The sequence below is a fragment of the Gasterosteus aculeatus genome, chromosome 11, assembly GCF_964276395.1.
Source record: "Gasterosteus aculeatus chromosome 11, fGasAcu3.hap1.1, whole genome shotgun sequence".
Lineage (NCBI taxonomy): Eukaryota > Metazoa > Chordata > Actinopteri > Perciformes > Gasterosteidae > Gasterosteus > Gasterosteus aculeatus.
In genome coordinates, this window is record NC_135699.1 from 17282828 (window position 1) to 17310324 (window position 27497).

At 45.8% G+C, this 27497-nt stretch overlaps 2 protein-coding genes across 2 annotated transcripts; both read right to left on the minus strand.

Annotated features, from left to right (window-relative positions):
- Nucleotides 1-77: 77 nt before the first annotated feature.
- Nucleotides 78-16075, minus strand: LOC120827617 (uncharacterized). Its single transcript, XM_040190660.2, has 22 exons — nt 15767-16075; nt 14136-14213; nt 13983-14048; nt 13532-13683; nt 13363-13447; nt 12628-12805; nt 11372-11501; nt 10114-10228; nt 6324-6422; nt 6074-6130; nt 5931-5999; nt 5754-5843; nt 5568-5677; nt 4981-5479; nt 4711-4803; nt 2502-4619; nt 2145-2292; nt 1887-2004; nt 1649-1808; nt 1421-1522; nt 1011-1097; nt 78-930 (listed from the first exon to the last, which is right to left on the minus strand). The coding sequence occupies exons 1-22, from the start codon at nt 15992-15994 to the stop codon at nt 790-792; spliced, it is 4923 nt and encodes a 1640-aa protein (XP_040046594.2). The 5' UTR covers nt 15995-16075; the 3' UTR covers nt 78-789.
- Nucleotides 16076-17719: 1644 nt separating this feature from the next.
- Nucleotides 17720-27221, minus strand: LOC120827863 (splicing factor U2AF 65 kDa subunit). Its single transcript, XM_040191005.2, has 11 exons — nt 26908-27221; nt 25897-26032; nt 25483-25586; nt 25089-25240; nt 24895-25011; nt 23438-23576; nt 23277-23356; nt 21184-21306; nt 21011-21097; nt 20697-20939; nt 17720-19940 (listed from the first exon to the last, which is right to left on the minus strand). The coding sequence occupies exons 1-11, from the start codon at nt 26954-26956 to the stop codon at nt 19809-19811; spliced, it is 1362 nt and encodes a 453-aa protein (XP_040046939.2). The 5' UTR covers nt 26957-27221; the 3' UTR covers nt 17720-19808.
- Nucleotides 27222-27497: the final 276 nt, after the last annotated feature.

Sequence of the window (27497 nt, forward strand, 5' to 3'; positions counted from 1 at the left end):
TCACAGTAGATCTAAAGACGTTATTGAATGTCAGTTATGCTTTTATTTTGAAATAATCACTCGCAACCACCAACCGCTTCAGTGCTTATCTTTATTTTTCATGATGACTTGACTCTTCTTTCTCTTGAAAGAGTGTTGAATACTGTGAAAGGGGGCCAGAATACATCAATGTAACATAGATTGACAGATTTATTTATCTTTCTTATACAAAGTTCGACTCATTAACAAAATAAAACAAGATGTGCCCCTAAATGTCCACGCTGAAACAACTCAAAATGACAGTGTAGGTTAAATCTGCCAATTTGGTTTTATTAATAAAAAGTACTTATATTTTAATACTGCAGTTCACAAATATAAATTACAAGTAAATGTACCTGTAAGAGTTTAATTTATTTAATTGATAAAAAAAATGACCAGTTTAATGACGACACATACAGCAGAGGTTAGAGAGCAACACACATACGTCGGTAAGTGTTACAATAACAAAATGACTGTACATGTAAAATATATACATAATACGCAACATTAAGATCACTTTGGGGAAAACACATATATCAAAAATAACTTCACCGGACCGTTGAAGTGAAAATACTTGTAAATGACAGTGAGGGTCAAAAATGTAAGTAAGTGATCTAAACGTGTAACCAACAGAAAGACATGAACATCTAAAACCGAACGTAAAAAGGAGGTGAAATGAGATTGTGTACGAGGGCTCCAGGGTTTATTAACATACTTTCTAGTGGGTGAATTCTCCGTGTTACAGTAAAATGTAGTGTTGATGGACATTGTTCATGGTGTGTTGTGGTCCAGAGCGCGATGAGCCAGCCTCAGGTTTTCCCTCAGCGCCTCCATCTCTCTCTCTGCTTTGGCCCTGGTGATGCTCAGCTCCGCGTACACGTCTTTGCACTTCTTTGTGGCGCTCCTCTTGTCCTGCAACGTGACCGGACCACACGTTCACTTCTCGCTCTCTGAGCCGCGGGTGTATTACTTACGATTCGTTGGATTCTCACCCTCTGTGCCGCCTGCAGGTCGTCCCTCAGGGATGTGATCTCCTGCTTCAGACACTGAACCTCGGACTCCTTCACTCGCAGGGTGATCTGAGACCAAAACATCAGTCCTCATCATCATTCACCACCACGTTTTATTACCTTCTTACTGTGCCAACCACCACTAGAGGGAGCCACAGACTTCTCTAAATTATAACCTTTCGATTTTGTTTATTGCAACATAAGATGGAGATTTTATTACTTTGAAATTTGTGGTATTTGCTCTTTTATTTATTAACTTAAGTTTGAGTCTCCTACGGACTGCGGCACTTTTCATTACCTCTTCTCTGAAAACAACGTGATGAGAACAGTAAAGTAAATATGTGAAACCGACTTCAAAGCTTCGTGAAGCTGAGACCTAGAAGAAGACTCACCTCCATCTCGTACACGTCCATCCCCTGACTGAGAGGCAGCGCGTCCTGCTTCGCCAGGGAACAGAGCCTGGTGATCTCTGCCGCGAGGTGACCGCTCAACTCCTACAGGACAAAGTCAGAGACCAGACAACTATGAGGCTTCTAACTTACTGACTATGCATTTGACTTAAACCCACCTTCATGAAAGGGTTTAAAAGAAGAGTCGATGTAACTGTGAGAAGGACTTGCCTGGTTCCTGGTCCTCAGGTCTTGGTTCTCCTGCTGGCACTGACACAAGGCCTTCCTCTCGGCGTCCACAGCCTGGACGAGGTGTCCGTTCTCCAGACACTTCAGAGAGAACTGCTGGGACAAAACCTCCAGCTCCCGCTGGTACGACGCCAGCTCCTCTCTGCACAAACACGGCGGGTTTCAACGTGAGCAGCCGCGAGAGGCCCGAGTCAGAACCTGCGCTTGGCTTAAGACCTACCTGTGCTGTCGGTGCACGTCCTCCAGGTGTGTGCTTCCTGTGGTGTCCTGTGACTGACATCTCCTCTGCACCTCCTTCTCCAGCTCCAGCCGGTGAGCATTCTTGATGGCTTCGATTGCTGAGAGAAGATTTCATGATCAGAAACAGAACACCAGGCCGAAGGGAACTCGGCAGCTCGATGGGTTATGTTTTTCCCTTGCCAGCAGATTTTCAAAATAAAACACCACGTGGTCGTCAGTGACGAGAGCGTCTGCTCACCGGTCGCCGTAGCGGCGCTCTCCTCCTCCAGCAGTCCGTCTCTCTCCACCAGGAGGCGCTCCACTTCCTGTCGGTGTCGATGCTGAAGCTCCTCCACGACCTTCAGGTGAGACTCCTCCATGGAGGCGAAGCCGCGCTCACACGTCGCCTGGAGGAACGGCGTGAAATGTGCCGTATACGAGTTAATACCCATAAGTCTTTTCCTGTTTTGGTTTGATTGCATTAAACTCAGTTCTCTCTCTTATGATGTGTAAAAGTGGCAGCGCTTTACTTTAGCAAAATAGAGTCTGGTATGAAGAAGATCAAATGTACTTCTCAAGTCATGAAGTCTACGCTAACCGCTCCAGATCTACTCACCTTCAGCTTCTCCATCTCCGTCTCATGTTGCGCCCGATCAGAACCCATTTTCCCGTCAAGCTCCTCTTTCATCTCCGCCATAACGGCCAGCTGCTCCTCCAGCTCCTCCACCCTTCTTCTCAGCACCGAAACCATCTCCGTGTTGCCATCTTTAGTCTCCTCGAGTCCCGACTGACCTCCGACAGATGAAAGTGGAGTTTCCGGGCTCTCCTCCTCTTCCTCCCCAGTGTCATCTGCGACGCCTCTATCTGCGACCCGTGACCCAACGTCAGGGTCGGCCTCTTCTGTCTGGCAACACGCGTCCATCTCATCCACCGGAGACGCCCGCTGGGCCTCCAGGTGAGACACCTTCTCTCTCAGCTGCCGGTTCTCCTCCAACAAGGCGACGCAGTCGCTGCAGACGAGGGAGGAGGCGAGCAGCTGCTGTCGGGTTTCTTCCAGCCGCCTCTCGTACTTTGAGCGGAGCCGGCTCAGTCGGCAGCAGTACAGCGCTTCCGTCGCCGCGGCCTCAACAAAGCCGCGGCGCGGGCGCCGCTCGCGGAGCAGGTCGGCCGTCAGCCGGAGCCTCTCGTCGGAGGCGGAGAGGCGGTTCAGCAGAGAGATCTTCACCCGTGTGGCGCTTCTAAAATATTCCATCTCGTACAGCTGGTGGTCCGAATCAAGCGTCCGGCTTCCGTCCGTCTTGTTGCTTTCTGTCTCACTCGCGATGTTCAAGATAATGTCCAGTTCTTTCAAACCGCCATCGGCGGAGGTCTCGGAGAGCAGACGAGAGCCTAAAAGCAGCATCTGTTTCTCCGCCATCATTCGTTCCGTCACCTCAGCGAGAAGCTCTTCTACCGGTTCCTCCTCATTCAGCTCGGACCGATTCGCCTTCAGTTTGTCGAGCAGAAAACCCCAAAACTCTTCCTCCCACAGCAACTGACTCTGCACCGTCGTCTCCTCCTCCTTCCTCAGACCACAATCAAACTTGTCTATCACCTCCAGTAGTTTCTCCAAAGCTTTCAACCTCACAACCATCCCGTCTATCACTTCCTGGATCCGTTCTTCTCCAGAAACACACGCGTTGCCCTCTCCGTCTTCCAACCTCTCCATCTCCAACTCTTGATTCAGCCGCCTGACGTCGGCCTCCGCCTCCGCAGCCCTCCGACCGCAGCGTTCCTGGGCTTCCCTCAGCTCCGCGTTCTGCGCGTGGAGCTCCATGCAGGTCCGCTCCGATTGCTCGAGCTTCCTCTCCAGCTCCGTCAGCTTGGCCTCGGTGGCCTCGAAGCACCGGAGCAAGTATCCCTTGTTCTCCTCTTCCGTTTCCCTCGGGACGTTCAGCTGAAGCAGCTCCTCCGTCTCCCTCAGGTTCTCCTCCAGGGAGGCGATCACCGTTTGGGCCTCCAGGAGCTGCTGGTCTCTGGCGCTCAGCTCGCCCTCCAGATCCTCCACCCTTGTCCGGCCCAGCTGCTCCACCTCGGGGAGGTGGTGGGGTTCGGTGTACCTGCTGCTGAGCTCCGCTTTCAGTCTCTCTATCTCGCGGTCGGCCTCTGTCAGTTGGTTCAGCATCTCCTGGTTGCGCCGGTTGAGAGCCTCGTTCTGGCCCGTGAGGAGCTCCACCTCTCGCGAAAGCCTCCTCACCACCGCCTGGTCTGCAGGTGAGCGGAGCTCCACGCAGCAGCCGAGCGAGTCGTCGTCTCCCTCTGAAGGCGTCTCCAGGATTAACGAACTGAACTCCCCGTTTTCCGTTTGACTCTCTGGGCTGGGAACTTGCTCGATGTCGCCTCGATCCAGCTGGTCCTCGTTGTCGACTCCAGCGTTTGAACCTGCAGTTGGTCCCTCGCTCTGAGAGAATAACGCTTGTTCTCCTGACGCAGGTGATGATAACAGAGCTGCCCCAGGAGGCGGCTCCTCCACCTCCTGCGAGTTGCCCTCCGTGTCACGCAGCCAGATGCCGGGCGTCTGAGGCGTGGATGGCGGCGACTCACAGCCGAGCTGCTCCTGCGCGTTGATGAGGTTCTGCTGCTGCAGGAGCTCCCTGGCTTCTGGACTCACGACGTTACGGGTCGGCGCGCCGCCGTTCAGAGGCCGCTCCTTCCTGTCCGAAGGGAAATCTGCTCCGGGGGTCAGAGGCTGCGACTGAGAAAAGGACCACGGGAGGAAGCATTAGCGACCACGCGGGTGTCAAAGAACGAGAAAGGCCTGAGCTGAGGCGCGACATGCTGCGAACCTGCTGCGCGTAAAACCCGTCTGCAGCCAGCCGGGCCTCCAGGTCCAGTCGCTGTCGCTCAGACTCGGCCAGCCGGGCCTTCAGATCCTCCACCTGCAAAGGAAAGGGTCCCGATTAAGAAGCCGCAGCAGGATAATCGACTAAATGTTGAGATGTCAGTCAGAATATTTGTTAGGAAGCGGCGTTGAATCTCTGATATAGAACTCATTCCTCGAGCTGAATGTGGAGATAAGAAGGATGTTTAGCTGCACTGGGGACGGGAGGTCTCACCCCCTTCACGTAGCCGTCCAGCAGCTTCTCCGCCTCCGCACAGTCTCCGGCTTCAGAGATCAGCGGCACCTTCCTCTCCAGCCGGAACACCGTCTTCTCCACCTGCCTCCAGCACTCTTCGATCTCCTCCTCCACGCGCCGCTGCGACTTGGGGCTCAGCGCTCTGGCGCCCGGGGCTTTATTATCCGGCCCCGCCTCCCAGCCCAAGGGGAAGCCCAGCATGCTCTCGTACCTCTTCCTCCTCTCCTCCCTCCTCTTCCTCCTCTCCAGCTCGCCGATCTCCAGCGAGCACGGCGCTGTGGCCCGCGGGGGGTCCGCGGCCTGTTTGCCCTGCGGCCTGAACTCGGCCCAGTCGAAGGTCTTGTAGCGTCCCTTCCGCCGCCGCTCGGTTACGGTCCTGCGCTCGGGGCGGGGGTCTCGCTCGGGGGGCGCGGCGCCGGAGTCCCGGGTCACATCTGGTTTGGGCAGAGCTTCGGTTGGGCCGCGGTGGACGGGCAAACTGCGCAAACACACAGAGGAAAGTTTATCGGAGGGCGATGTAGAGGAGTGATGGGTAGAAGCTAATCACCATGGAAGAGGATTAGTACCTGGCCACATCGGGGGCTCTGGCCGGGCGGACGCTCTTCATCAGAGCCTGGATCCAGTTCTTACGGATCCCCGAGGTCATCGCTGACAACGTGAAAACACCTTTTGGGGTCTGAAACAACATTCGACTTCATTTGATGTTCCGGCAGAAGGGATTTGCCTGTGAGGTGAGGGGATTGTTTGCTCACGTGGATCTGAAAGCCGTAGTTCCTCTGCACTTGGTACTCGGACACGTTATAACACCTTGTCAGGTCGATTTCTCCTTCGAGGTCTGAAGCCTGAAAAGAGGAGAGAAACTTTTAAAATGAGGACGGAAATACTTCTTAATAGTATTCTGTATAAAAAAAGTAATGTCAGAAAAGTACCTCCTCAGCCACGGAGTCCTTGTAGCACCTCAGACTGTCCATCGACAGCACGAACCAATACTTCTTCCACTGGAGAAAAAACAAATCCAGATTTACAAAGCGTTCCTGCCAACAACTAAACCTGAATTCAGGTTGAACTTTACCTGCTCATTTTCATCCAATTTCACCATCCAGCCTTTTTTGAAGTTTAATAAATCGGGCTGTAAAAGAAGTACAGAGTGGAATTAGGAACATCGTGATGACTTCCTCCGTGTGAAGAACAGCCCGGCCTCTAGTGGGCGCCATCGCGGCAGCCATGTTTTCTTTTTTTCTCCACAATTAAGTCACTGCTTCCGTCTCCGCAGCAACATTAATAAAACAGTAGACAATACAACGTGTTCATCTGCGTCTCACCGTCATGACGGTGTCGGACGTCCTGCGGTCCAGAGACTTGGCTCTCCTGTGGGGCGGGGGGGCGGCGAGCCGGGCCGTGTCTCCACGTGACTGGAGCTTCTGTGCAGAAAAAAAGACTTCAAATGATAACAAGTCCTTTCACTTCTGAAGGTAGTTTGTTTATATCTGAAGACGTGAGGTGTTTTCTGATGGCACAGTGTGTGTGTGTGTGTGTGTGTGTGTGTGTGTGTGTCTGCATTCCATCAAGCAGAGTAACCGATCCTGGATCCTTGGCAGAGGCGTCCGATGGGGGATTAGGCGCCGCTGCAGAGCGCCGCGGGGAGCCGACAGGCTTTTCTACACTGCCCGTTAAACTCTCACTCACATCCACCTCGGCTGCACACGGCGCGCCGGATGCATGAAAAGGTCTTCAGACGCGCCATTATCACGGAAACTTTGAGGTCTTTTTTTTTTTGTTTACTTCAAAAGATCAGTTCTTCTCTCTTATATAATCACCACGACTGGAGAAATGACCACTTTGAAGGCCACAGAACTCTCTTTGTGCTTTCCCTTTCCTGGCATTCACATTGAGAACTACCCAAAGACACAACGCGGAACACAGGGGGACCACAGGTGGACCACGGGTGAAACACGGGTGGAACACAAGGGGAACACGGGTGGAACACGGGTGGAACACAGGTGGAACACAGGGGGAACACAGGGGGAACACAGGAGGACCACGGGGGGAACACGGGGGGAACACAGGGGGAACACAGGGGGAACACGGGGGGAACACGGGTGGAACACAGGGGGAACACAGGGGGAACACAGGAGGACCACGGGGGGAACACGGGGGGAACACAGGGGGAACACAGGGGGAACACGGGGGGAACACGGGGGGAACACGGGGGGAACACGGGAGGAACACGGGAGGAACACAGGAGGAACACAGGAGGAACGCAGGAGGAACGCAGGGGGAACACGGGGGGAACACGGGGGGAACACGGGGGGAACACGGGGGGAACACGGGGGGAACACAGGGGGAACACAGGGGGAACACAGGGGGAACACAGGGGGAACACAGCGCTCCGCGCGGCACCGACCTTTTTTTTCCTCCTCAAACAATCGCTGCCGGCTGCAGACAAAGCCCGTCCTCTGTTTGGTGAAGAAGCTTCCCTAAGAAAAAGGGGGCCGGGGGGCGTCGAGTGGGGAGAGGGAGGGGGGCTGCCTTGTGAATCTCTGGCTCAGAGGCCTGAATGAACTCCGGACAGGGTCTTTTGACCTTCTCCTGGATACCAAAACAAACGCCCCCAAAGACACATAAATCCTCGCATGGGACGAAAAGGGCAAATCCTCTGGAATGAGCGTCTCTGTTTAATCAAAGATTAACAGCCGCCACGGCGATGACCATCTGGGTCCAAATAAATGCACTGCGTTCATACCAGCACAACTGATCCGGGGGGAACTTTGGGGGTGGGGCTTTAGGTCAGCTGTGACTGGATCTCACCAGGTCACCTGGTCGGAAAATCCATCTCCTCCGGCTTCTGGGAACATGTAGTAGCGACTACTGCGAACCGCAGATCTTCTCCCAGCTGGCGGAGATAACGCTCTGAATGTGAATATGCATTTTATGCGCCGGCCTTTTTCCAGAAAGTCCAGAAAGTTATTGGATGCATTTTAAATGGCTTTGTTTAAAAACACAATATAATAACTTTATTCCCACCATGTGATGGGTAAAATTTCACTTTTTCTACTCTGAAAGAAGCTCATTGTTCACTTAGTTCAACCGAGAAAATATCCATCTTCAGTGTTCAGCTGAATGACACGCGGTTCAACTGCTGACCTACAACTTACTCTCAAATATCCTCTTTCAGGTTGTTTTTTATAATTATACAGAGTTAAGCCCAAAGATGCAGATTAACCCGCTAATCGAGGTTCAGATTTATTTCACTATATAACAAGGTTGCACAATGCAGCTGCACCCAAATTCATATTACACTGAAAAGGAAAATAAATAAGTTAGTTAAATAAACTGAAAATAATAATAGTAATAATAGTATATAAAAACTACGTATATGCTGAATATGTGAAATATCCTCATCTGTTACTGACCTTGTTTTGCAGTAAATACCACGACTTTGTAAACGTCTTTATTGTTTTTTATGGATTGCATTTTAGTCAGGAAATGTGTGTTTTGTAAAGAAAGTACGTGCATTTAGAACGTTGTATGCGTGTTACGGTGCAAAAAGGAGTTAAGTGGAAGTGTAAATGAGATAAAAGTTCTCCAGAATAATCCTGATTTACTGAAGTCTTCTCACAGCATGTGGACTGTTTGTGGCGCATGTTTGCGTGTTTGCGCACACTGTCGCACACAGACAGACACCTTAATCAACGGCCCGACACACGCGGAGACGATCCTCCTCAAACAGATGTGCGCATGGGAAGGAAGCCCGACTCAGTTCACCAGGTTCAGGAAATACACGTTTTTTTAGACTCTCGTTAAATTTTTTTTTTAAAAAGCTCTTTGAGAGTTCCCAAAATTACACCGCGTCTCGTTTTGTATCTGAGGAATCCAGAGGAAAAAAACGCCGTCTCCCAGCTTACAAAACACACACAGAGAGCAGGCGGAACGCCTCCGGGGCAACAGAACCAGCGCTGCTCCCCAACAAGAGGCCTCTCCCCCACCTGCTGACACACGCAGCCCCTCGCACACGCAACACACACGCACACACGGCCCGATCGACTCGTCCACGCGTGCCGCTCGATGACTGAGGCGAACTCAGAGCTCCGTCGTCACGGTGACGCGGTCGCCTGAGTAACACCTGGTGGTGCGAGTCGTGTTGGGGCCGGTCCGGCAGGCCGAGCGCAGCTGGGAAACAGGACCGGTCTCGATCGCGACGAACCGGCCGTGCGATTAATCTGCATTTTTTCTTTAGCGGTAAAACGGCAGCAAAGGAGCACGGCGAGGAAACGAAAGTGAGGATGTGTCCCTGAATATAACAACGTAAAATGTCACACGTTCCTACCATGTGAAACCATCCACTGCAGGTGCATCAGGTGCTCCTCCACCTCAGACAGAACTACGTCATCCACCCGAAGCCTTCGCCTCCTTTCCTCTCAACTATTTCATTGGCTTTGCCCTTTATACTTTCTTTGCATTTGCCTCTGAAACAAAACGTCAGCCGTAGCTTCATTTGTCCTCACGATTAACTTGATCCGCTCCTTCAGCAGAACCTGAATCACATCCATCGGTGTTTTGCAGCGTCACGCAACGTGTCGAAACCTGCAGAAATAATACGATCGGGTTTGCTGTGGTGATTTGAAAGTATTTATTGTATGTTGCTGAACACGCCTCCTCGGTGACTCACCTTGGAGGTATTTTGGGAAGAGACCCGTTAGATGGGTTACATATCAACGCTGTCCAATGAAAACCATATGTGTCCAAATTTGGTGATTTTTAATCAGAAGAGAGGAGAAGCAGATCTTTTATGGGTCTTAAACAGAAAATCCACACTAGTTTATTTTTGTGCCGTGCGCATAATCCCATTCAGCGCTTTTGGTCTTAACTGTTCCGGCGGCTTCCCTTAAGAACCACAAACCTTTGAGGGCTTTTTTTTTTGCTGCATTGTTGCCCCAGCAGAAACACTGAAGTGATTTAAGACGACTTGCACTTTTAATTATACCGACGAGGCAGATTCTTGCAGCATTTGTGGTTGTATTGAGTCTTCTATTTGTTGGTTTATACGAAATGTATCTGTATGAGAACCACAGCGAGTGAGCAGCAGGGCTGGAGGTGTTCTGGAGTATTTACCTCTCGGCCGTTGGTGCGAGCCTCGCTCCTGCCCACCCTGGAAACAGCTGTTCCTGCCTCCGGCTCGTTCTCAGTTGCCTCCAATCCCAGAAGCCTCTCTGTCGGACCGCCACGACTGGAAAACACACACAGCTGATGAGGAGTGACGAACGGGAAGTGCGGCTTCCCTGAACTCGCCTGCACAGAAGTGGGTCATGGCGTAATTTCCGCCCAAATGACCAGCGGCTTGATAGCTGCGCCTGTGCAGGAGAAGGAGCCCCAAGGACACCAGATCTCTGCCTGTTATTGCTGCTGTGAAGAGACTCAACGCGAGCCGACGTCGAACTGCGGTCAGAGGTTTTGTATTCATAAAGGAGGAAATGACACCAAAGAGTAACCTGATGTAAAGGAAACACAGCGGCCACGTGAAGAAACGCAGTCATTTAAAAGTTGAGTTTGGGGGTTTTGGGTCCGTTTTTGAAAAATTGTGAAGATCCGAATCTGGTGCAGAAATAATTTGATTAATCCATTTTCTAAGTCCAATCATCCAAATCGTGTCCTCAGTTGTTAAGCAAATAAAATGCCAAAACATATTTCTATACCATATTAAATGATGATTTGATTTTTTTACACTACTGGTCCAACAGCATAAATAACCGGTAACCTCTTCATTAGTACCGCTCCGTCTTTTGAGACGTCACATGATGAGCGGCCCGTCACTCTTTCTGCTCCTCGCCCGGCGTCTGAGCTCTCAGCTGACGTCCACTTCCTCTGACGGCCGCACAAAGGTCCTGAGAAACAACGCTGCACGGGTCCAGTTACTCCAGCGTTTTGGAATTTCAGCCCTTATTTGGGGGCAATTGAGTATCTGGTGTTTTTGTTTCCGAAAAAGGCAGCGAGTGAAGAAACGAGTGGCGCGCTCGTCACGTGACCAGTTTACATGTTGCTGGGGCGCAAAACAGGGAGGGATTCTCGAAGCTAAATTTAAAATATGCAGCAAGCAGATCTCTAATGGGGGGGTAGAGCGTGAGCCTTTCATCTGGTGTTTAGTGGTGTGTGATGGCTGTTTGGCTTTATGCTGGGGGGGAGGGGGGCTTTGTGCTAATTGCTTGCACATTTACCCCCCATTCCTCTGCCAAAGCACTTCTATGGCGGTTACCAACACAATGTACACAAGAAAGTAAACACCAGACTGCTGCCAAACACACCACACGTAAGAGTTATTCATACATATCGTCTTCAGAATTGGCTGGAAATCTACCTCCAGTATGTTTCTGACCTTTTGTCTTGGCTCTGGTTGTTGGTCCCGGCTGATGTTTGGATGTTGTTTGACTCGGACAGCTGGTTTCTACTGGCGAGGTCGGTGTTTCCACCGGTCACCAAATCCAAAGAGGCAGGGCTCAGGTAGCCTGCACATCGAAAACAACACCAGAGGGTTTCTGAGTGTTAGAAACCGTTTGCTCTGATTCCCCAATGACTTGTTTCAAACGGGATGAAACCGTTCTTCTTTTAATCGATGTCAGAGTTCACACCGAGTCCTGCAGCTAAACAGCCTGCAGCGCTCCTCCTCTTACCGTCGTACTCCACGATGAACATCTTAATACTTGTTCCTGTATAATAATGTGACTCAGGTAACATTGCCACAAATCACAAACACATGACGGTTAATAAATTCTACAATGTAAATCCAAAAATAACCATATGAACAATGACTATGTGCCTAAAACACAAACAATGAGCTGGAAGAAGCTAAAACACTGCAGTCGGTTCATCATTCTCAGTCATTTCATCCATCATACAAACCACGACATCACCATGAAGAAAGGAAACAATCTCTGCTCTGTTTGTTTTACTTCCAATGTGAAAAGCTCTCTTTATGTAACTGACTGCAGTTATATATATATATATATATAAATAAGAGTGTATGCGTGACCTGAGTGTGTTAATGTTGTTTGTCTAAAAAGGGGGAACGGTTTGGTTTCCACTGAATGCTGCTAAAAAAGGCCTCTTAAATAATTCAACGCCGTTGCAGGGATCAAATGACCGGAGGGAACCCTGACAAAGCATCTTTCATTAGGCCGCCTGCGTGTTCTCCATCGCTCTAATGAAGCAGGAGCGATCCGGCCCTTTAGGCAGTAAGTCACCTGACGCGTGCTGCTGCTCCACTAAGCAGGAATACCTGTCCTGTGCTAACGAGGACCTCTTTTACGGCTCTTTTATGGATCGTGATTGGCTTGCCTGGTTTAAAGACGCGCGTTTTTACTGGATATCTCCCAGTGTGTGTCTGTCCGTGTACTTTTATGTAACTTCCTGCTTAAGCTCTCCCAGCCTGTTCACATAATTACAAGTCAGCGCAGGGTCAACAAGCCTGGTTAAACAAGGGTTAAATGAAACGGACAAACAAAAAGCAGGAAGTGTGAGAACATCTGTAGGACGTTAGGACAGTGAGAGAGAGGACAGGAAGTGGCTGTGATTGGCCAGCGGACATGAAGGCCTGGGAATGTGAGTGTGTGTGTGTGGGGGGTTCTGCAGCACCTGCAGGGGTCTCCTCCAGGCCCCGGGGGTCTGAGTCTGGGAAAGGCCTTATGGGGGTTTCACCCGGTCCACCGCCCTGCCGAGGGTCTTCCTGCCTCCGACCGCTGCCGGACTCTGCAGCGTTCCCCAAGGAAGGAGAACTGGGATCCGCTGCAGCCATTTTAGCTGCACTGGGCTCCTGGTGTTTTGTTAGAAAAACAAATAAGAACACTCGGTAAGATGTCTGCACTTTTTAGCCCAGGATGATGTTGGATTGAAAACAAGCTATTTTATGCTGTGAGCTGATATATTATACTAAAACAATGAAGCAATACAAATGTATGTTACATACAAATCTTTAGTTCTTTTCTTAATCAAATATAAAAATATACAAGCACATAAAAAGCATACATTCCATTCATCCAATTTAAATAAAAGCTTTTTGAAAAAAAATTGCAAAAGGGTTCATCCTCTGCAGATCATGAAACTCAAGGCGATGCTAGCAGCTTTAGCCACGGCAATGGTTGGTCCACCACTTTGGTGGATATCAATGTTATTTGCTGACATTCATGGTACCCAGAGGATTAACCCTCGGACTTGTGCAGTTACAATTTGTGGTTTTACGGCAAACAGGACAACAGGACGGATTGCCATAACAACATCTGTATGTTGTACGTTTCCCTCCCGGTACTTATGGTTTGGCCTGACACGCGCGGTGCTCAGGCTGAGGGATTTGGTGGACGTGGGCGTTGCTACCTGGGTGGCGACAGGCTCCACTTTGCGTTTCTTCTTCTGATTCTGCTGGCTGGTCCGTAAATAGACGGCGAGTTGTTCCGTCCACCTGGTGAACAAAGACGTCGGGACGTCAGTCACAGAGAAACCCGACGCAGCTCCTGTGCTTTCTCCACTTTTGTTTCCTACTGACCCGTTGATGATCTCCTTGTTGTCGCCCCGGATGAAGATCTCCTGCTCCGGCGTGGCGATGCACAGCGCATTTCTCTGGCCTGTCCGGGGCTCGGCGTCAGCGATGTCCGCGCTCACATTCAAGTTCACCGTCCCCTGTGGCAGAGTGCTCGGCTGCGGAGGGGGGCCGAGAGCATCCGGGTTATTCTGGTGAGCTGGTTAGGAAATGTGGCCTACCGAGAGGACTGATCCCCAGATGAGTGACAGTTAAACAGAGAGCAGTTTGTGGTGTTGAGAGAATGATGCAATGAAAGAGATTTTAGGGGATCACAGAGGGGGGGGGCAGGGGTGCATTAGAGGACGAGCTAAGCTCAAATCATCTGCCGCGGTCGTGCACACGACATCTGGCCTAAAGATGCCCGCTCGGTCGGAGCAGGGTTTACCGTGCACGGCTGCAACCAGCGGCTTCTCACCAGTTCATCCAGGGCGAAGCTCAGGCTGCCGTCTTCGTACAAGATGAAGAAGCGCCGCTGCCATTTCTGACGTTGAGACACAACAAAGAACATCAACACGGCGCCATTTGGTCACGGTGGAGAACTGGAAGTGAAACTTTCATCGTGTCTCACCCTTGACCTCTGCATCGGGTTTTCAAAATCCGTGCCTTCGGGGGCCAAACACAGCCAGCCTCCATACAGGGGCTTCGCCTAAAAGTGGAGGAAAGGGAAGTTATTCCCAAATGGTTATGTCATCAATTAATCGTTTGTTTTGATTGCGTTCCCGAGTTCCTGCTTCTCATGTGTCGGGATTCATGCCGTTCTTTTGTCTTATGTGAAAGTAGATTAAATATCGCTGTCTGTTTGCTTTTCCACCAAAGTATTGTATACATATTAAGTGGTATTTATGTAGTTGCTTCACCGCAGCGTTCTCTCTGTGAGCACAGATGACTCGAGTCACGTCATGTTTGAAATTACAGGGACTGTGAAACCAGGACGGCGGACTGAGCGTAACAACATATTTAAACAATGTAAAGTATGCAGGACGCCTTCATGGCCGTCTTCTCGAGACAGACACCGAGGACACAGAGGACATAAATATCTCTTCTGCTGAGATGTTATGTTCCCATAACTGAGAGATTGTTTGGATATTTAGTTACTTATTTGTTATATGAAGAAAAAAGAAAAAAAATGTCAGATTCCATTGTAAAAAATTTTTTTTTCGCAAATACCAATTTTTGAATTGACATCTAACATAGCAAAATCTTTAAAGACAGTATTATCATTTTTATATTTACTGCTATCTAAAAACTGCTAATAACAGTCCATATACATTTCTTTTAACCGAGCTAACCTACGGGAACATTCAGTAGTAAATAGAAAACAGTTTTTCTTTCCTCCATTTTCACTTTTGTGTTTGTATGTTTTGAGACTTCAAATGAAAACTGAAAAACTAGTATAATATCTAACAAGCGAAGACGAAAACACAAAAGACTTAAACATTGGTGACAGTTCACTTATTCTGACAAAAGTACTTTACTCTTCAAATGTATTAATTTGTCACATTAACAGAATAAAGTTTAACTGTAAACTGAAATAGGTCGACTTCATGACGCAGAAAACAAAAAGGAGTGGATAACTACGTCATACATCATTGACTCAACATAGTTTTATTTTGAAAAACAGGTCAGCAGTTTAATTTACAAGTGATGTTCATATTTTTAGAGTAAAGACACTTTTTTATTTTAAGTATCAAACTGCTAAATGAACTGCATTACTTAAGTAAGATCACTTACATTTAAGATGCTAATAACGAGAAAAAAATGTTTTAATGTAAAGTTTAGTGTTAGTTAACGTTAGTTTAAAAAACGTTTAACTCTCTCACGTAACGTTAACTAGCAAAAACCCGTTAACACGTTAAACGGGTTTGACCCCGAGTCAATGTTCATATTTTTGGGGTCAAACTAGTTGCTCGCTGGGGTTTAACTGCCCATCCGGCACATTGGCGGGTTAGCGGGGGAGTTAAAGGGAACTGCGGCCGCCTAACGTGAACATCCGGGCGGGTTCAGGCGGCTATCAACACCCCGGAGCGCCCCCCGCTAACGTTAACGTCGAACATGAGCTACAAAAACACCTTCTCCCGACCGAAGAACTTCCATTTTTAATCCACAAATACCGCGTTACGTCACTTTACTCTTTAATCAACGGACCGACCGTCACGTAAATAGTCAAATAAAACAAATAAAAGCGCAGTGAAACGTTACCTGCTCCCTGCCGTTGTCGGTCAGCAGATGCAGCTCCCTGGACTTGAAGCAGTTTTGACATTTACTTTTGTTGAAAATGTTGGCTTGAAATTTGTTGCAGGGGCTCGTCGCCTTCTCTCCCGACATGTTTGGGTCCTCTGCCCCGGGGGGGGGGGTAATCCAAACGCGGCCCCGCTCTCCCTCCTCCGGTCCTCGGCTCTGGATGGGGCCGTTGATCCGAATGAACATCTGTCAAACACTCGAACGCAGAGCTGTTGACTCTCTGTCGTCATGGACACGTCACGTGACGAGTTAACCCCCCCCATTCAACATCCGGTCAGAGCCTACAAAGTAAAACCCTCCACATGTTTATGCTTTTCTTAAGGGAGGGAGACTGGAAATAAAGGACAGACATAGTAGAAAATAGTGAACACATTTTAAAATGTACACATTTACAAATATCAAAAAAAGATTTAAAACTCAAGATGAAATTGCATTACCTTTTATTGCATCACATCCACTAGCAAGAACAACACTTATATCGCAAAACTGTCCTTAGTAAGGTACTGTTTTCTGTATTCGTCTACAAATATGATCATCAGAGGTACCTTCCAGACTCGAGTGGATGCTGCCATGCATTTCTGAGACCATCAGAAGCTGCTTGCACAAGTTTAGACTGGATATCCTGTGTGTACAGTCAGAGCAGCCAGGTCATTTAGTCAGAATTCTTAATTCTTATTTTGATATTGAAATATAATCATAAATGTAAGCCTGTAAAGATCGGCAAAAAAACAATGTGTGTGAATACGCTGTCACGTTTGTAACATACTAGACATTCAAATGAAATGCAGGTCTCAAAACCAACTGCTTGTGAAGCAGCTCTGAAAATCACTGCTGGGAGTTCAAAGCGAGAAGAGTCCAGGAGAAAAGACGGACTCTACATTCATGTAGAGAAAACTAAATAAAACCCTATTTGAGCAATTACGCCGGGTGACGATTGATTTGATTGAATAAACTTCAAAATTCAATTACTTTACACTCTAGAACACAAATGTCGAACTCAAGGCCAAATCCGGCCTGTGGTGGAATTATCTTTGGCCCACAGGATAATATTTAATTACTATTACAGTTGGCCCTCCGGTATATTGTATGATATAAATAGCTGCTAACTAGTCCACCCGGGGTCACACCGTGGCCCAAACCTAAAATGAGCTTGACACCTCTGCTCTAGAACAAGCAAAAATAATTCTGTTTACTATTAATGAAAGGGTCTGTTTTTCTGGTAGTGTGTCCACAAACCTTTTTGATGAGTTCATCAGAATCCTGCTTATGGCTGTAGTTGTCAGTAGGTGGCGCTATGACAGTTCAGTAGATAGAAGTAGGCATAAGTCAGCCTGTCATGACTGTAATCAAGCTTGTCAAGATTCCATGACATTTGGAGAAAAAGTTAATTACAATATTAGGCGGAAAATATTTTGAATAAAGTCCATTTAAGTCCATTTATATTATGTCAAAAAATGTTTTAAAAAAAGTGAAACCAATATTAGGCCAAGAAAAATATCTAGAAAAACAGTGAAAAAAAGTTAGGTGGAAAAGTATTTTTAGTGAGTTACACCAATTTGAAGATTTCTTCTAATTTGTGATTTCGGTTCCAGAGAACATTTCTATAAACAGCTTTTATTTTTTTAGCAATGCAAGCATATTACCATTACTGATGTTACTGTTATTTTAATTTAATTTAATTACACAGATAATGTTATACCTACATGTGTATAAATTCTTGTGTTGTAAGTATTATTAACATTGGGTTGGTTGCTTCTCACCGTGACCGCTAGAGGGCGGTGAACACTCGTGTTTCGAACACAACGCGTATCACAAAACTGACAATTTTGAACCAATACATTTTTAATACCTCTATCATCATGTTACTGAACAGATGAATGTCACAGAAAAATTGATTTACCGTAGACGGAGTAGTGGAAGTGGAAGTATGCATTTATTCGAGGCAGTGGCAAGGATTGTTCAAACAAAAAGGGGTTTTCAAATTTGAGCCCATCCCAAAACGTACAAAACACAGTGGCTAATTATTATCAGTTGATATGTTCCACTTATTACACAAACATACAATTTCAAATAGAGTGTTCATTATATATGCAAACCGGGTGTCTTCAAAATGCATATTTTCCTCGGATCCCCTTGGTAAAAAGATTTGTTTGGGGTATCTGTCCTCACAGAGTATTACAATTTCTCCAACAAATCACAAAAATAAAGCTTTAAAAAAGTAATTCCGTTTATCTACAGAACTAAAAAGGTGCATTTTTTGACATGTGCATATGCGTAATTTTTTTAAAAGGAACCACGACAACATTTATTTTGTTACTTTGATTTCAGCAACAAATGGTAAACAGCAATAGTTATATATAAATATATAAAATATATTTGACATTTTTATTTACTCTAAGGCCCGCCTCCTTAGTTGCTGCTGCTATGTCGGTTAAACTGACTATTGTAGATTAACCATCGAATTATTAATTAATCTTTGATTTAAGATCAAAGCCATTTCTCTTGTAAAGGCAGGTCACCGTAAAAATGGATAATTATTCATTATTAATTAATTAATTATTTTACTAGCTTTAGCTCGCTAGCTAGCTCATAGAGCTGAAGTTAGCCCTATTCCATGAGTTGGTTTAAAACACATTTACCTGTAATGTTTTATGATGACTTGTTAAAAATAAGAATGTCATTAAATACAAACGTAATGGATGCATAACGTTAATGTGATGATCGCATGACCAAGATTAGCTAGTAAACGTAACCTTTAACGTTAAATTAGTTAAACCTACAAACTAGCTAGCATTAGCTAGCTGTTAGGATCAGGACTAACTGATATATTATGTAAAATGCAATCCCAGGTAACACCAGCAGCTTTTGTTTGAATGTCTTTAAAGTCGTTGAAGAGCAAAAGAGAGCTGCTAACGTTAGCATGATAGCAAGACCAACGTTAACTTCATGGCTAGTACGTCCACTTTAACGCACAAACTGGCTAGCATTAGCAATTGGCCCCCTGACCTCCTACATTAGAGCTACGTTATCTAGTAAGCTGTTTAGCTACACATGCTAACATTTGTGGCTTGCATTGGAACAGTTTGATGTATTCTAATTTTGGTGTTGGTTTGTGTCAAGTGTTGTCGTTATCCTCACTACGGTTGCTAAGCTATCTTGAAGCTGTGGACAGTCCCGGTATTTGATAAAACATTTTCAATCAAAACAATTTTGTAATTCAAGTAGCTTCTTGTGTGCCTAGCCAATTTTATATATAATAGTAAGTATTCTTCTTCCTTTAGATGTTAGTGTTACAATCTCACACATCCCTGCTTTGTTCTCTTTGGCAATAAGAATAGTGTTTTCTGGATCTCATTTCCCAGAAAACGTTGCTTGGGATTTATAGCACTGCATCGCGTGCCACAGTCTGGATACATTATCTGTACTTTGATATTTAATATTTACAAAACTACCTTTAAGGCTGTTCTGACAAACATATATGGACATTTTGTGTATGTAAGCAGTACATGTTATAGCATTATATATGTGGTGAAGCAACATTCATATGTGACATATAGAAAATATTATTACTTAAAGATAAATAAATATAATATTTCACTCTTACAGCCCCACAATAAACACTTATGAATGCTTCTCAAAACTAAAACAGAGCAATGAATGCTTGTGCTCTGCAGTGAAATTTAGACATTTGACTGTTTTTCTTTCTTTTTCTTATATAGTGCATACTCGATAACACAGGTACATTGTCGGGCAGTATTAGTTTATAGAAAGATACATGTCACAATCATTCTACTACAAATCTAATAGATACTACTTGTTTAAGTCAGTATGTTCATTGTGCGGGTGTTGAAGCTAAAGCTATCCAGTGAAGAAACACTCTGCAGTCCAGTTTGTTAAGTAGAAGTTTAAGTCTTTTCCTTGACACGCTGACGAAAATTCAGAGTGAAGAAACCGACTGAACCCAGAGTCTGTGACAGAAAGCCGGGACTCGTCTATGAGCTCAAAATACGTGTCTGTGGTACATGTCCGCATCGTAGTATTTGGTGACCACCACTCTGTTTGCAAACTTGCGGCCAGTGAGAGCCTGCATGGCTTTCTGACAGTCGGCAGCAGAAACGTACTCCACGAAGATCTGGAGAGGAAAAAAACTGTCCATCATCTCCTGTCAGCTAAGTGGAGGATCTCAGATCCGTGACTCATTCAGCAGCTTTTTTAAAACTGTAGAAAGTTGATTAAACATTAGATGTGGTCAAAACAAACATAACAGAAACAAACCAGAACTCTCAGTCCTGGACGTTTGACAGAACATTTTGGAAATTGGATTGTGCCGAGGGAAGCCAGCGCAGATGTGTCTTTGAACTGTAAGTGCGCCTAGCGACCACCAGGGGGAGAGAGAAGAGAAGTAGACTATGAGTCTACTTCTCTCTTGATTTATTACCTCAGTAATAAACATTGTGTAAACATGAGTTCATGGGCGGGACCGCTGTGATTGACAGGTTGCCGTATATGGCGTCTGTACATCTCCAATAGGGAGAGATGTGCTTTTATAACCAGAAGTAAGACCTCGTCTGCTCGGTGCGGTTTGTGCCGCGTGGACACAAGGCCTAAAAGTGCAGCGCACAGCAGCTTTCTCAAGATTTTCCCTGAGAAATATCCAGGACAGTGTGCCGAGCATCACATAGGAGAGAGTCCCAGGAGGGGAAAGAGCTTCTGAGGCGTCAGCTTAGATAAGGGACTCAATGTGATTCACACTAACAGAGCGCTTCTACTTTGAAAACAGCTCTTCCCATGGAAATAAACAGATACAGATGGAATGATCTTTGGTGTCAAGTACAACTTGACAGTTAAAAGTTAAAGCTCTAATTCATTTGAGAGCGTATAATAATACCTTTCCGCAGCCGGGGACCTCCAGTCCGTCGACGGGCCGCGGGATCTCGATGGAGCGGACGCTGCCGTACTTGCAGCACTCCTCGCGGACGTCTTCCAGGATCTCCTCGTAGTCCTCGTCGTCCACCAGCTCCTCGGCCATCACCATGTTGAGGAGGCACAGCACCTCTGTGGGCATGCCGGAGTTCTGCAGCCTCTGGAGCCCGGGGACCTGCAGCGTCACCGGAGCCTCTACGATGGCGGTCTGGGGTCGCAGGAAGAGGCGGTTTAGACTGCGGGTTTTCTACAGACCTGAGACCTTCACACAGGACTCACGGGATTGGCGTTCTTCGCGCCGACGCTCGCCCTCTGCACGATGAGCTTCTTGTCGCCCAGCTGCATCCCGTTGAGCCCGGCCACCGCCTGACGGAGAAAAAACACGGCGACCTCAAACGCCACGTTTCAATGAAACGGGACAACGGCCGTGAATCTCGGGGGGGCGCCGTTACCTGATCGGTGGCGCCGACGTCGACGTACTCGCAGAAGGCGTAACCTTTGGACAGCGACGTGGCGCTGTCCTTCACCAGGTTGAACGCTTTGAGAGGCCCAAACGACGTGAGGAGCTCCTTCACCTGCGGAGGAGGGTCGGGGCGAGAAGGCGTGAGGCGGGAAAGGACTCACGCGCAGAAACCTACAAGGATCTCAGCGTGATCTCATCTGATTATCACTGCAAAACAAAACAAAAGGGGCTTTGGTCGCTCCAACACTTTTTGTATTCTACAGACGCTCGCGTCTTTTGAAAGGCTGACGATCTGAGCAACAAAACAACGTCCCGAAAACATCTAAAATATTGGGACGTAGTTATTAAAATATAAAATATGTCCCATTCAAAGCTGGAACTGCAAGCTGAGAGGTAAAATGAAAAATAGGTTCTTTAGATTTGAACTTGTATTGTGTTTTGCCACCTAAAGGCAAATTAAACCTAATGACAGTTTGACAATATGTCTTCCCGCCTGTACAATAACCCGCGTGTCCTAAACACGCTCCAGATGCATGATGGGAGAACAGAGCCTGCTGGCTGGGAGGGAATCCGTGTGAGCACCAGAATGTCTTACTTGCCTTGTGTTACATGTTGGCATGGCAGCAGAAGATGAGTACTACTGAACAAATTATGAGCGCAGACCTAACGATCTTACGGGCCCCTAGCTGGGGACAAAGTGGGGGAACAAAAATGAAAGAGCCGTGAGTATTAACGCAGTGGCAAGTGACTGTCAGTGAGTAAAATACATCTACGGGTAAAGAAAACAATAATTACAGAGGCGGAGAAGACGGCAAATATTATTATATTTCCGAGATTTAAGTAAATGAACAAAGAGACGTGGATGTTCTCTCTGAGATTAAACCCACTTGTCACAGTTTCATCAACCTCACCACAGCACACAGGCCGCCATCAGAGTGCAAAACCAAGGTAACGGCATAACATAAAAAAGGCTACGGCGATCTTATGGTGAGCATCTGAGACTGTATATGTATAGTTTTGCCTGTGAGTGAGGCCGAGGTCACCACGGATACATGAAGACCTTTCATCAACGCAGTAAGCGACCAGAAGGTGTGATGAGGTCGATGCGACCTTAAAAAGTGAACAAGAATCTAGATCATTTTTCACAGTGTTGTTTGTGCACTTTATGGCCGTCCTCTCTGTAATTATTCCATTTTCTTTTACCTACAGTGGCCGTAAGGCGCGTCAGGCTTCATGTGATGGTTAAGCTCGTTAGAGTAAGTGAGACAGAACGGACGGTTAGCGTTAATTCACCGTGTAAGAAGGAAGGTTTCTTCTCCATCAGCAAAGTATTTAGACTTGAATTAAGCCTTTGTATGAGGAAATATGTTGATGTTCTCTAAGAAAACGTCCAACTTTATGGATGTACTTTTGTTTAAGATTCATTCGCAACGTTCAGAGCACTTCTGTGTTCCCTCAACCTGCCTGACTTTACCCACAATGCCGTTCTACAACCACCTAGACGTTTAGGTGACGCCGATACAGACGACAACATTTAGGAAGCGACAATAATGTAAAACTGCAAAATGCAACAAATGATCACGGTTGAGGAGCTAAAACCAGAAAATATTAATATACTTGAATAAAACAACCCAATTGATTCATAATTACTTTCTTTTTTGATTCATAATTTAAGTTGGACTTTTTCTTTGACAATATGGACTCAGATGAGTTAAATACAACACAGAAATAAAAACGTGTCTGTTTAACGGCCTCTTATGTAAATATACTGGACTTTGCTTACCTTTCTTTAACGTACGCTTAATACGAGAAAGGTATAAGCACAATCATTTAAAGTATAAAATGTGTCCATTGTGAATAATAGATCTGTTTATTTAATTGTTCCTGCATTATGTTATTGTTGATTCTTGTTTTTAGGCTTTTTTTTTTAACTTCCTGCTGCTTGTTTCCTCTCGTGCACATTGACATTGTCATTGACTCTTTTCACGACGTAAAGAAAAGTTAAAACACAAAAGTGCAGCAGGTGAGAGAAGAAAGGGGAAAGGTGAGTGCACCTGCTCAGCGGGGTTTTCGGTCAGATACCTGGTCGTCGTTCAGGTAGTTGGGCAGCCCTCCTATGAACAGTTTGTGGGGCGAGTCGGGAACGACTGTGGAGACGACGCCTGCAGACGAGGAGGAGAAAAACATTCAGCTCACCGTGCGGTGGAATGCGTCGCGGCTTCGGGGTACTCGGGGGGGCCGACCTGGAACGTGGAAAGCGGGCTGCTCCGAGATACCGGGTAAAGGCCGATAGTCGTGGGGTCGTCTGATCTTCAGAGACTGGCCCTGGAAAATGATCCCGTCGAAGGCCATCGCCTGCGTCGTCTCGTCCACGGACCGAAACTGGAGAGGAAAATGATGAGACAGCGTTATATTGATGTGTCTGGATAGTGTTAAATGCGCATGAAATAGTTTAAAACTTGTTACTAGTTGTTTACCCTGTAAAATGTCACACAAATTTTGCTACATTTAGCGTTATCATATGAATAAAAAAGCACGACAATATTCATGTCACTTTTTCAAACATTTAGAGAGAAATTCATGTAAATTCATGCAATAACTTTTCCAAGGATAATGTTTGGCAGTAACACAAAGCTGTCACATAATATAAATGTTAAATCTAAATGTTAAATGTTATATCTAAATGTTAAACGTAAATATAAATGTAAATGTTAAATATAAATTGAAATGTTAAATGTAAATATAAATGTTCACTCTACATATCATATCATATCTACATCATTTAACATTTATATTACATACATTACATAATGTTTGGCAGTAACACAAAGTTGTTACATAATATAAATGTTAAATATAAATGTAAATATTGTAATGTTCAGTCGTCAAGTCTGATATGTAGAGTGAACATTTTGATTTACATTTAAAATTAACATTTAAATTTATATTTAACATTTACATTTATATTATGTAACAACTTTGTGTTACTGCCAAACATTATGTAATGTAAATATAAATGTTAAATATGAATGTAAATATTGTAATGTTCAGTCGTTAAGTCTGATATGTAGAGTGAACATTTATATGTACATTTAACATTTAAACTTATATTTAACATTTAGATATAACATTTAACATTTACATTTAACATTTATATTATGTGACAACTTTGTGTTACTGCCAAACATTATCCTTGCATGAATTTACATGAATTTCTCTCTAAATGTTTGAAAAAGTGACATATGAATATTGTCGTGCTTTTTTGTTCATATGATAACGCTAAATGTAGCAAAACTGCGCAGGATTTTAGAACGTGCAACATTTTACAAACAGCGAACATAAATAAATGTGCCCTGAATGTCACATTGCGAGCGACTCTTAATTTGCTGATATATGGAGCTACTTGTAAGTAAATAAATTGTTCCATCTTGGTCTAAGCCGGGCTAGCAGCTTCCCCCTGGTTCCCGTCTGTTCGCTAAACTAAGCTAAGCAGTAACTGCCTGCAGCTATTCAAAGATTCAAAGATTTTTATTGTCATTTACACACGCCCTGTGTATTGAAATTCTTGTGCTAGCCTTTCCGGAAAGCCAACCAATTTTAAAATTAAAATGGCAACGTTACGCTATCACATGATAATGACCTTCTCATCTTACTCTCAGCAAAAACAGATGTAAATTAACTTATACTGTACAACACACACCTCTAAGAAAGCAAAGTTTTTATCCTGATTGATCTGCACGGCAAGCACAGGGTTGCTCGGCGCCTGCGAAAGGCCGGCGAGCCTCATCTGAGCGTTGAAGAACTCGGCCATGGACTCCTGGGGAGGAAGACAACAAACGACATCAGCGTTTGGTGGGAAACAAACAGGAAGTCTCAGAGAAAGGGAGGCCTCACCTCGGTTACTCCGAAAGGAATATTCCCCACGTAGAGGCGGCGGGCTTGCCTGGTCATCTGACTGCCCACCACGGGCAGCTGGGTCGGCGCCACCGACACCCCGGTGGAGGCGGACGTCGTCAGCAGGGCTATCGTCGGGATCTGCCCGGCCGCTGGAGGAGAGAGAGGAACGAGGAATTTATGTATGTAAATGACTTATTTTTCTGTAAAATCAACTGAGATATTGTTCATGGATCAAATAACCAGACAGAAGAACCTGGAACTTATTCAGAAGATTAGAGATCAGAAAGATGAACAGACAGAATATACAGATCCAGATATCTGTATCACATTGATACTGAAAACTTTGTTTTACTAACTAGTATTTTCTCAATTGTGCTAAAGTGATAAGTACCTTGCATAGCTTTATATTGCAACGGTGTGATGTGCTCAAAGCCCGGAGGAGGAACATCCCAATACTTGCAGGTTCTTTTCTTCCTTGTTTGCCTCGGAGAGCGGCTGGAACCAGAGAAATTACTAAATAAAAGCTCAGGCGCTGTGAAACTTAATCGCCATCAGTTCACTAAAAAGCTCTAAGGAAATCTACATCATGAACAAGCAGTCTTATATTTCACTCTAGAGGTGGTGGAGACCAAAAACCGAGTTAGAGCGAATCAGGAAGGACGAATAACACAGAATAAACATAATCTGTTATGTTTGTGCATTGAAATGAAGATCAGGAAAACGTGCAATTGTTAGTACTACAAATTCAGTAAAAGAATATTATTACTCTAACTATTATTACTTTGCTGTAGTTGTAGTGACTGACCTGTGCTTCTTGTGGTCCCTGGAGGAGCTCCGGCGGTCCCGGCTCCTCTTCTCCCGGCTGCGGCTCCCTCGGTGCTTGTCGCCCCGCGCAGGAGATCCGCTGCGACTCCTCTTCTTGTGTCGCTCCCTCTCTCTCTCTGTGCAGCGACAAGCAGCGATTCCCCTTTTTACACTTCATTTTTGCATTATTAGCTTGTCGGTAATATATTACTGCGCATAATTCATTCTTATAATTACTAAAATGACCTTCACTCCTTCTTTAATTACTGAACGGGAACTTATTTCATGGGACCAACTGCAGTTAATTGAATTTTTCTAAAAATAAAAAAAGCCATCACACAAGAAAAACCACAAACGTCTCCTCTCTTTATTAATAACATGCTCTGATTCCCCCCAGAGATCGTTATTAATGAACATAATTCCCTTCTGTGCAGCATTGCATTATTGTTCCTTGTATTTCTATGAGATACAGATTTAATATATTGATTGTTTGAACTTAATAGTGAACAGTGAAAATATTCCCAACATATTATCATTGTTATTATTGTTATTATTGTTCCTTTGTTTTCTTTGGTCAGGTGACTGGAATCACAAACAGGCAGTTATGCAGTTTGTTAAATCAAAGTAATTATGTGTTGTAATAATTAATAATGGAAGCCGAATTGAAGAGTAGATCATAACGAACCGGAAAAGGTCAGATTGAGTTCATTTACCTCCAGAAGGGAGGACAATAACTTACATAATAAGTTATATTTCATTGAGTTCCGCCGTGTTCGTTCACCGGCACCCAGACGGCGTCCGGTGATGAACGTCAGCCTCAGCACCGGCACCGGGATGAGGATGACGTTACCGGCGCCGGTAATCTACACATTAACCGGGGAGAATCGTCCGAGTCACGTCGCTGACGGGTGCAGTCGTTCATTCATAAAAGCATCACGTAAGTTAACGTAACGTTAAGTTTGCGTCGCGTTGCGCACCTTGCTAGCGGAGGACCGGATGGACGCGCACTCACCCTGCCGGTTCTCGCTCAGCTGCTTCTCGAATTCCTCGAAGTCCGACATGACGCCGGTTGCCCCGGTGTTTGAAAACGTAGCGGGGGTTTGCCTCGTTCGGGGAGGGGGGAGAGGAGGGAGACGGGGGTGGGGAGGGGAGGGGGTGCGTCCGACAACCGGTCCGCTGAGTTTCAGTGCAGCAAAACCCGCGGAAAGCTTCCCGCGGTCAAGTACATGAACCTACAACATCCGGTTCACCCGCCAAAATAAAAGCGTTGGCAGGTACCGGGGTTTTCAGTTCATAAAGAAGGGTTTTTACCGTTTTTTGATTACAAATTAACTCATGTACGGTGGCAATGGCATACATATGTATACCTAAGCGTATATGTATGTCACTGTAAAATAATACAATTAATTAATAAAATAGAAACAAGAGGCCTAATTTCTATGCAAGAAGTAATATGTGTGTGGCTTAAAACAAAACCTCAAACTTATAAACTTCTATTCAGAAATGGACTGTGTATACATGTATTTGGGTCATTTGTGTTACATGTTTGGATATGTACTGTGTTTGTATTAAACATGCTTAAATGTATAATCTTGACTTCAG

Excerpts from the sequence above, each read along its gene's own strand:
- LOC120827617 (XM_040190660.2), bottom strand. The coding sequence starts at position 15,994 with ATGTTCATTCGGATCAACGGCCCCATCCAGAGCCGAGGACCGGAGGAG. Across the intron at positions 10,229-11,371 it reads AACCAGAGCCAAGACAAAAG|TCGTGGCGGTCCGACAGAGA; the intron begins GTCAGAAACATA and ends TGTGTTTTCCAG. Across the intron at positions 5,480-5,567 it reads AGAGCCCCCGATGTGGCCAG|TTTGCCCGTCCACCGCGGCC; the intron begins GTACTAATCCTC and ends GTGTTTGCGCAG.
- LOC120827863 (XM_040191005.2), bottom strand. The coding sequence starts at position 26,956 with ATGTCGGACTTCGAGGAATTCGAGAAGCAGCTGAGCGAGAACCGGCAG. Across the intron at positions 25,241-25,482 it reads GCAATATAAAGCTATGCAAG|CGGCCGGGCAGATCCCGACG; the intron begins GTACTTATCACT and ends TCTCTCCTCCAG. Across the intron at positions 19,941-20,696 it reads AGGTCCCCGGCTGCGGAAAG|ATCTTCGTGGAGTACGTTTC; the intron begins GTATTATTATAC and ends TTTCCTCTCCAG.